General features: G+C 36.0%; 2 protein-coding genes across 3 annotated transcripts in view; one reads left to right on the forward strand and one right to left on the reverse strand.

Moving 5' to 3' along the window:
* kiss1rb (KISS1 receptor b) overlaps positions 1–9968 on the reverse strand; it is a 360900-nt gene that overhangs the window by 237371 nt on the left and 113561 nt on the right. The gene's annotated exons all lie outside the window — the stretch shown is intronic.
* On the forward strand, positions 1036–8658 carry kmt5ab (lysine methyltransferase 5Ab). Of its 2 annotated transcripts, none has more exon segments than NM_001100089.2 (8): positions 1036–1154; positions 1405–1502; positions 2049–2169; positions 3010–3175; positions 3329–3419; positions 4590–4649; positions 5270–5460; positions 7892–8658. In NM_001100089.2, coding segments are annotated over 8 exon segments (948 nt in total). In that variant the 5' UTR covers positions 1036–1144; the 3' UTR covers positions 8103–8658.

Below are 9968 nucleotides of genomic sequence, written 5' to 3' on the forward strand. Positions count from 1 at the left end.
ATCATGTAGGACTTTTCGCTGCGTTTGCAACTGGATAATCCATACACACGGCTGTTTGACACTATTCTCTGCACCTACCGAGTCAGTGAAGACCACAGACATACACCATTAACTGCGGAGGTTTTTTCTCCCATACAGCGAGCGGTATCAAAATCCATTATAACAACACTCTTCCAGCAGTTCATAGTTGCATCCGATATCTCGTTTGTCATGGGGGCATGCATGAAATGTTTACGATTGAAAGTGAAAGTGCCAAACTGCAGTTAAAGTCGACAGATTACAAACGAAACACCCGAAATTACATGAAAACGTGAATGGTGTGGTGATGCAATGACGTTAATTGAATTATGTGCTATAACATGTAAAACGGGATCATGTTCTGGGCAAACTGAAATTGTGTGGCGGACGTCGGTCTTGGTAACTTTTATTTCATGGTTTTGTTCCGGAAACTATTCATTTACAAATTAAGCGCTGATTATAATTTATCATTTGCATGTGTTTTTGATGCCTGCAATGGTATAATGATTTAAACACATTCAGGTATAATTAACTGTATCATCTGAACCTTAACATGAGATAGATTTTATTAAATTATTACTTATTTTATTTTATTGTTACTGTGGTGTGGGTTTCCTCTGGGTGCTCCGGTTTCCCCCACATTTAAAAGACATGCGCTGTAGGGTAATTGGGTAAGCTAAGTCGGTCGTAGTGTATGTGTGTAAATGAGAGTGTATGGATGTTTCCTAATACTCAGTTGCAGCTGGAAGGGCATCTGCTGTGTAAAACGTGTGCAGGATAAGTGGGTGGTTCATTCCGCTGTGGCGACCTCTGATTAATAAAGGGACTAAGCCGAAGGAAAATGAATGAATGAATAACATGAGCTTAAATTATTGTTATTTAATAGTGATAATTACTCAAAGCAGCATTGATTTTTGAAAATACTTAATTTAGGAGAAGGAAAATAAATGAACTGCATATTTCATGTCGGAAGTACGTCACGAAGCACGCGTGCATTAAACCAATCGCAAGCCTCCTCTCCAAGAGTCTGACCAATGAACGCTACGATTGATTTTTAAAACCCCAAGCAGCCGCAATTCTGCAACTCTACATGTCTTTCTGATTGTGGTTGGAAATCTACTCCAAGATGGGAAAAGGTAAAACAATTACAAACGTTATTAGCACACAACTTTAAGCTAACGTTAGCGAACTATTTTAGTTTGCGGGAAAACGATTATATGTGTTGTTCTGATGTTTATTGACGAGAACATGCTGCAGATGTTATAAGTTACCGTTATATTCGAGTTTTTCGTAGTGAATGTAGTGTTTTGATAATGGAATCCTGTTGCTTTGCAGCATTATTCTCGTAATATTTTGATAAATTTGTATTTCTAATGTACAAATTAGGTAAAAAGTCCAGTTCTGCCAAAAGGAGACCTGCAGACATCAACGTGATGGAGAAAACTGACAAAGAAGCCAAAGAGAACAAGCAAGTCAAGCCCACGGTAGGAGAAATGATCTGTATTATTTCATATGTTTACTCTGTATGTTGGTGTCTCAAGAGGGTCTTGTTGAGGTAAAGTTACGTGTTTTTGTGTTCATACATTCAGACTTTCAACTTTAATATAATATCACTACAGCATTCTTTGCAAATTCTGAATACTCAGATCATATTAGGAGCGAATGACTAAAGTTGTTTACAGTCAGATAAATATGTCGTTTTCAAGTCATATTTGTATGTGATTTCAGACTGAATTTCCAAAGTACCATAAACAATTTAGCCAGCCACAAGTTGTAATTGAACGAATATGTGAATATAACATTAACTTTACCTTAATATGCTTCATCTGTGCAAAAATACTACCTCAATTTCTTAATTTTTTTCTCATGTGTTACTTGTTCTTATCATACTGTAATTGTACGTACCTGTATTCCAATCTCTTTAGAATACTTGCTGATTTATATTGTTTTTCTTTTCTAAATAAAAGTAAAAATAAATAAATAAATAGAAAACTTCTTCAAGACTAAATATTGCTTTGTGTGTGTTACAGACAGCTCAAGGACAGCCAACAATAGAAAGTTGTCTGAATCTAAAGAAACCGATCCGGAATAAACCACTTTCCCCTGTTTTAGATGACAATTCTACAAAAAAGGCGAACAAACAAAGTGAAGGTATTGCTTTTATGTAATCTGCAAAAAAGGTTCTCAGTCGTTTTCTAGTCCAAATATAAATAAAAAAACGATTTGTTTAATGTAATAATTAAGCAAAATTGTGTGCTTTTGAATTTTTTTGAATTTTGTTTTTTTAAATGTTCAGTTTAATTTTTTTAATAAAAAGGCAAAATAATCTGCCAATGGGGCGAGTGAAAAATCTTGTTTCTGGTTTGAATTATGATTAATTAGTTTGTTTTACAGGAAAAACTCACTTTTTTAATTATTATTTCTTAAAACAAAACAATATTTATATTATTGTCCAAAAAGGCTTCTTGATTTTAAGAATTTGTGGATCTGTAGTCTGAATTTGTAGATTTTTTTGACAATTCTGAAAAAAAGATGAGCAAACAAAGTGAAGGTATAACTTTTATGTAGCTTTTGTCTCGTTTGTAGTAGAAATATCAAAACATTCTTAAGTCAAGAAGATTTTTTTTGTGACAAGTAAAAATATAGTTTTCTTTCAATAAATAATTAGTCAAAATTAAGCCTGTTTTTTTCTTTTAAAAAAATTTAAAAATCTGCCCATGGGGTAAGAGAAATAATTTTGTTTCTGTATTGAAATAAAACATTGGCAGATTATTTCGCTTGTTTTACAGGAAAATTCACTTCACTTTTAATATATTATTACTTAAACAATACAATATTTTTTTAGTTGTCTAAATCCTTTTTAATTTAAGAATTTGTAGATATTTGGACTAAAAACCAGACCTAAACTCCTATGCAAGTAAAGCCTTTTTTGTATTGAATTACTTTTTTCAAAGTTACTTTTGCTTGATGCTTTGCCCTTTATTTCTCTAGCCAAAGATGCGGATGAGCTGAATGTTTCTAAACAAGAGGAGCCTGTAGAGCAGATCATCATCTGTGGACATAATGAACAGACTGCTGTACCTTATAAAACCTCTGAGACGAGGAAACAAACTAAATCTGGCCAAAGAACGAATAGGGAAAAGTCAACAGATAGAAAGTATGTCTTGCCTATTAAATATATGCACTCTTTGACCATTTATGATTTGTGTGTGAGAGATTTAAGTTCATTTAAAAAAAAAAATGTTTGTAGGATCATCTGACATAGTTTTTTTTATATATCTGTGTATTTCATTTAATTTTAATTCTTTAGATTGAAAAGCAAAGACTCTCTTCCAAATCACAAGGTCACAGATTATTTTCCTGTACGGCGAAGTTGTAGGAAAAGCAAAGCCGAGTTGAAGGTTAGTAAATTATTCAGACGTCTGTTTTTAATCTTTAAGTTGTATATATTTTTTGTTTATTTATTAGTTTTCCACTAAATGGTAATTGATAGTCTCTCTGGAACTCATGTGGGAAAATATAGGCTTTAAACTGTTTACTTTTTCTTCTGTATTAGCAATATATTAAAAGAAAATAGAAAATTAATAAAATAATAACAATTAGTTTTGCTATAAAATGAGCTCCATTAGCCTGGGCCACACACACATATTCAGCATAATAAGCAGTTTTTCTTGAGTAACATTAAATTCTGGACCTCTATTGTTACTTTTATTTCATTGACTGTTTCCATCCACCTATTGTTATGCGAATTTTGGATATGTGCATTAAACAACAGTCGATGGAAATGCCAGGATGCACATACATTTTAAAAAAATACATAAAAACATATGCGCATCATAACTGAGTAGGATATACTTTTTATTCAATAAAAAAAGATGCACAAACTACAATGGAAACTATTTTACCGAACAAATTCCACTGTGCATTAAAAAGTCATGTGATTTTGTTATCAGAAATCATGTGATGATAAAAATGTGTGTAAATGGACAAGCCAGCAGGCTGAACGCACTGTAAAACATATGAAATGTTGATTTGGTCAGTCTAAAACTCAGTATTAGTGTTATTATATTATCAATTACCCCCAGAACTGTCGAGATCATCTTGCTCCTTCAAACGCCACCACAGGATCATTGCGTGTCTGAATCGTCTTCTTAAGCGCAAGTCATTTATTAAAGAAAGAAAAGACTGACGCAGCTTCTCCTACCACAGCAAACCACAGTTTTTTTTTTTTTTTTTTTTTAATTATTATTATTATTATTATTTTTTTGGCTCCGGTTAATCAGGAAATTACAATTTTGTTCTCTTTGACTCCTTGGATGGAAACGCTGCTTTATTGGCATGTCTTTTATGCGATTTATTTCAGTTATGCGCATAAATTTAATTTACATCTTTGGATGGAAACTACTGTGACACTTTAGGTTTACGCTTTGTTTTAAATTTTTATTATTATATTATTTTTTTTAAGACTGTGTATTGTTTCCAAAAGTGCTGACTGAATATGCATTTACCAGTGTCGAACTACATTTTTCCACCATCAAGAGCTAAATGCAAGCATGTTGTTTTTAAACCAGTGTGAAAAGCAGCGGCACATTGAAGATCTCATCAAAAACGATGTGGAAGAGGGACTGAAGGTGAGCTTTTTAACATCAACTTATGTTTATCTTCTACCTGACATCCTTTGGCTTAACCATTTATATGGCACTCATTGAAATGCTTGTCTGAAAAAACTAGAAGTGTTATAGAGGTTATTGCAAGACATCTTATGACTTAAAGGGGACCTATTATGTCCCTTTTTACATGATCTAACATTAGTCTCGGACATCTCTTGAGTGTGTGTGTGTGATGTTTCAGCTCAAAATACCACACAGATAATGTTTACTAACACTCTAAAACTGCCCCTTTTGGGCTCTGATCCTAATTGTGCCATTTTGGCGACTGTCGCTTTAAATTTAAATTAGATTGTGCTCTTTTTCTGAAGAGGGCGGAGCTACAAATGCCTCTGCCTCAGTGAGATGACGTGTAGTAAGTGAGAATGTGAATCAAAGTGTTACTGCAGACTGTTTTATCAAGTCAGATTATAAAAATATAGAATTAATACATGTTTACCATTAGAAGCTGCTTATATTCACATACTTCTGCCACATAACCCCTTATAAAACTGATTTTGGCATAATAGGTCCCCTTTAATTAAGTGGCCATATATGGTTCCTTACACATCAAATGATTAAGCGTCTGCTGTTTGCATTTTCAGGTAAAGTGCATTGATGGTAAAGGAAGAGGGGTTTTTGCGGATCGAGCGTTTCAGAAGGATCAGTTTGTGGTGGAGTATCATGGGGATCTGATCGAGATTGCTGATGCTAAAGCCAGAGAATCGGAGTACGCTCAAGACCCCTCGACAGGCTGCTATATGTACTACTTCCGCTACCACGACAGAACCTACTGGTGAGTTGATTCCAGTGTCTGCTTCTGGGTTCATCATTTTCATTATGCATGAATGCAAGATTTTACATTGCAACGTTAAGAGTAGAGCTTAACTTCAGTTTTTAATCAGTCTGGCCATTCTCCTCTGGCATCAACAAGGCATTTGTGGCAACAGAACTGCTGCTCACTGGATATTTTCTCTTTGTCGGACCATTCTCTGTAAACCCTAGAGATGGTTGTGCATAAAAATCCCAGTAGATCAGCAGTTTCTGAAATACTCAGACCAGCCCGTCGGGCACCAACAACCAACAGAGTCCCTTAAATCCCTTTTCTTCCCCGTTCTGATGCTCAGTTTGAACTGCAGCAGGTCACCTTGACCATGTCTACATGCCTAAATGCATTAAGTTGCTGCCATGTGATTGGCTGATAAGAAATTTGTTGACCGGTGTACCTAATAAAGTGGCCGGTGAGTGTATACAGCACATTCTTTAATCCAAAACCCAACTGCTAACTTTTAATAGTTGAGAATTGTACTTTAAAATAAAGGGTGACTAGGCTTACCAATTTTCAAGGTTACTAAGGGTGCTGCAAAATCCATGAAAATGCTTGAATTTTAGTCTGATTTGGTATAAAAAGTGCTTTAAAATGCTTACATTTTAAAGTGTTTTGCTATCATTTATCTTACTAATAATAAACTGTTTAAATATATTATGTATTAGTTTTTGTTTTTTTGTTTGCTTTTGCATAAACAACTTAAACAAAACATCCATAAATGACCAACTCAACTTTGAGCTTTGGGCAAACATGCCTTACATTAGCCGCGTTTCCACAATCGCGCCTAAAGCGAGTGAGCAAAGGCCAGTCGCGTTTCCACTGTCACTTTCGGGGCCTAATCAGGCCAAATCGGGGCTTTTTTGGGGCCAGCGTCCGGCCTTTTTCGGCCTGCCAAATACCTTGGGCCAAAGAGGGCCAGCCGGGGTGGAGTGAAAGGAGAGACAGGCACAGTTTTCCGATCGCACACGAGTACATGCGCCAAACACATAAACAAATAAGGGAAAGAAAACATCTAGCCTTATGGGGTCTTTTTGCGTATGAACGCCCTTATGTTTCCCTTTTAAATGTTGTTGTATAAAATAAAGTAGTTTTAATTTATAAGTGACTTTGCTGCATCCTCCTTGATGTTTCAATAACGCAGAATAATCTTTACACCATATTAAAGACGCAGCAGACAGTAAAGGTTTTTGTCAAGTTTAAAAGGTGTGTTTGTGCGCGTTTAGATGCCTGTATGTGTGTGTGAGACCGAAGGAAAGAGCACTCCCTTCAAAGCTCTGTTGATGCCGCGAGTGGCTTTTTTCAAATTTTTATTGTTTTTATTTATTTCGGTGATAATACACTATATGAATACAACAGAAAGACATTAAACTTTACAGATTTCGTGTCCACTTTTGTAGGCTCAAAACAATAGTGTCATATTTAGATAAAATAGCCCTATATTGAAATAATTTCAAGAATTACAAATATCGGATATAATAAAATCACATTAAATAAATAAACCAATATAAAACTAACAAAAGCTAGCTATAACCGTTTTAAAGCCATATAACTTTCATTATTCAAAAGCCTGCTGAAACATTTAACACTTTCCTTTATAATAAGCAACATCTTTAACTAAAGGGAATCACCCATTAAGTGTCATAAAGCCTACAGGGAAAAATTCATGTTTCAGTTCTCTCCGGAGCATTTGGGCTGAATGTTGGACAGCGTCTGTCTTACTGAGGATGTTATAAAATACATTTTATATGGAGTTATTAACTGAGAATTTTATATATGTGGTGTTATATTATGGATGTGTGCGCTCCCTGCGCTGGGTCCCTCCGTTAGTGGCAGGACCACTGGATTTCGATGCCAACAGTCGGTCGGCGAGTAAATGAATTATTCAGAATATGATGAATGAGAACACACAGGCATGTGCGTATAGACATACATTGTACTGCTGTACAGTGACGTGTCATTTGTTTGTTTTGGTTGTCCTAATAGTGATGATGCGGTGTGCTTTATCTGCCTGATTCCCGCAGAAGTGGGCGGATTGAGTGACGTTCGATTCGGTGGATGTTCTGGGGGCGGGGTTTGCGTGACGCGCTGAGAGCTACTAGCCCGACAATGGAAACGCCACATGACTTTGGCCTCACTGCTCAACCTCCCGGGCGATTGGCCTGGCCCAATAAAAGCCCTGGCTCACACTGGCCCAATAGTGGAAATGCGGCTATATTTCTCTTGGAAAATTATACTATTTAATATTACAACTAATACCCTCTGATAAAATATTATGGTGCATGCATATTTATATAAGTTGACACACTTGTAAAGTGACCACTTTGAAAATGAATCTGGAAAGGGTCAACTTTGGAAAAGATGTTAGAAAGAACTCTGCGTTTTTCTGCATACTTTCTAGTGTGGACGCTACCAAGGAAACGGAGCGACTGGGCCGACTGATCAACCACAGCAAGAACGGTAACCTTCAGACCAAACTGCATGAGATCGACGGCACACCTCACCTGATCTTCCTGGCGTCCAGAGACATCCGAGCTGACGAGGAGCTGCTGTATGACTATGGAGACCGCAGTAAAGAAGCCATCGCCGCTCATCCATGGCTCAAACACTGATTCACTGTCTCACACACACTGTGCGCTGACCTGCTGTAAGTCTGCTCAGACCAATGCTACCACAACATAAGAGTCAGAGATGTGAGAATCTGAGAACTAGTCGATTATTGGGATCTGTTTACGTGTGCTGATGTTGTTGCAAACCTTTCATTTTAAACTTAAAGGTGTACATTTAGAATGATATTCGGTGAGCAGATATTGAGTATTCATTCAGCAATTCATTTTAATGAGAGCTTATTCAGAGTAGAATGCTGTGTAACCCTATGGGATGTGAATTTTCAGGTGGGTGCTGTTACTGTACATTTGTATATGCAAAATGAACACAATTATAGCAGAGTCTTTTAAACCAAATGATTTCAATTATTTTATTTGTCTTTTATTTCTAAACTTGAGGATCATTAAAGCACTAGATGAGCAGTATATTTGCTTTTAGTTCATGGTGTGCAGAAGTGTTCAGCTGTAAATACAGTTTGTATATTGGTGTCATTTTAGGGGGGTTATTTTAATAAAGCATCCGGCCCTCTTATGAAATAAAGACACTCTTATTCTGACGAAACCCTGATTCCGCAATATAAAACAAAGATAATGGCAGAGTTGGGCTGCACAAAATATCGTTTTGGCATTGATCTTGTAATATGCATGAAGTCACATCGGCTCAATTTCAAGTTGGGATTATGTTTAACCAAGTACCATTATTAAACCATTATTCGTGGAGCCGTTGCAAAATTAAATTCAATAATTAAAATATTCAATGATATGATTCTTTTAAAAATATGAAAGATTTTTATTTAGAAGTGTCGTGCCACGGTCGCACTAGAGTTAAATGTGAAAATCTGTTGTATGGTGCTGCGAAAAGGGGCGGGATTAAACAAATTGATTGGATGTTATCTTTTTAAAAAGCAAGTGATTGGTGCATATTTGACATTTCTGTACAGAAAGTTCATGTTTTGATCTTTGATTGGTCACGCAACCACGTGATTCAGGTCAGAATTCACCAAGCTTGCACTTTGCAATGTGGCAAACTGCGAAACTTGTCGCACGAGCATGCGTTTCCAGTCTGCTGCATTCGCAATGCGTATTAATGGAAGTCTATGGGGAGAGAAGTATACTATGCCTGCAGCTTAAGACTGTAAGATCTAAACTATTTGGGGGCGAGAAATTATTAAATTGACCACTTTAAGAAAAGATTGTGTTTGTTTAATGCAATTAAGACTTTGCAGCGTTATTTTACATTCGATTATTGAATTTCTACTAGTTCGATACAGTTCGACTCAAACAAATCCCATGAGGTGTTGTTTCTTTAACTTATCCGTGTTCTGTCTTTTTATTAGTTTTATTTTGCATAATTAACTTACTTTTTTTTTACGTTTAAGCAGATGAACTCTGTTTGTGCAAACATTTTAATCATTATTAAATTAGGAATTGTTTCCCAATAGGGTTATTTTGTGCAATTATATTATAATCACCAAATTTTTTCAGTAAAACTAAATATTGCAGTGTCAGGGTTTTCCCCATGCTTTTGTGCAGCCCATCTGAAACACCAGTTAAAACTCAATGTTAATATAGACTAGCAAAAAAGGGATAAATTAGGAACATATTCAGGTTGACAGGCATTACTATACTGTGATAAAACTAAGAAATTAATATGTGATGTATAGATGTTTATAGGAAATATAATATATGCTGAATATTTGTGCTGTGGCTCTGCGGTTGGCACTGTTGCCTCACAGCAAGGTCACTGGTTCGAGTCCCAGCTGGTTCAGTTGGCATATCTGTGTGGAGTTTGCACACAGGTGTTGGCATGGGGTTGCAGCTGGACGGGGATCCGCTGTGTAAAACATATGCTTGAATAGTTGGTGGTTCATT

The sequence above is a fragment of the Danio rerio genome, chromosome 5 (genome assembly GCF_052040795.2).
Source record: "Danio rerio strain M-AB ecotype USA chromosome 5, GRCz13ab, whole genome shotgun sequence".
NCBI lineage: Eukaryota > Metazoa > Chordata > Actinopteri > Cypriniformes > Danionidae > Danio > Danio rerio.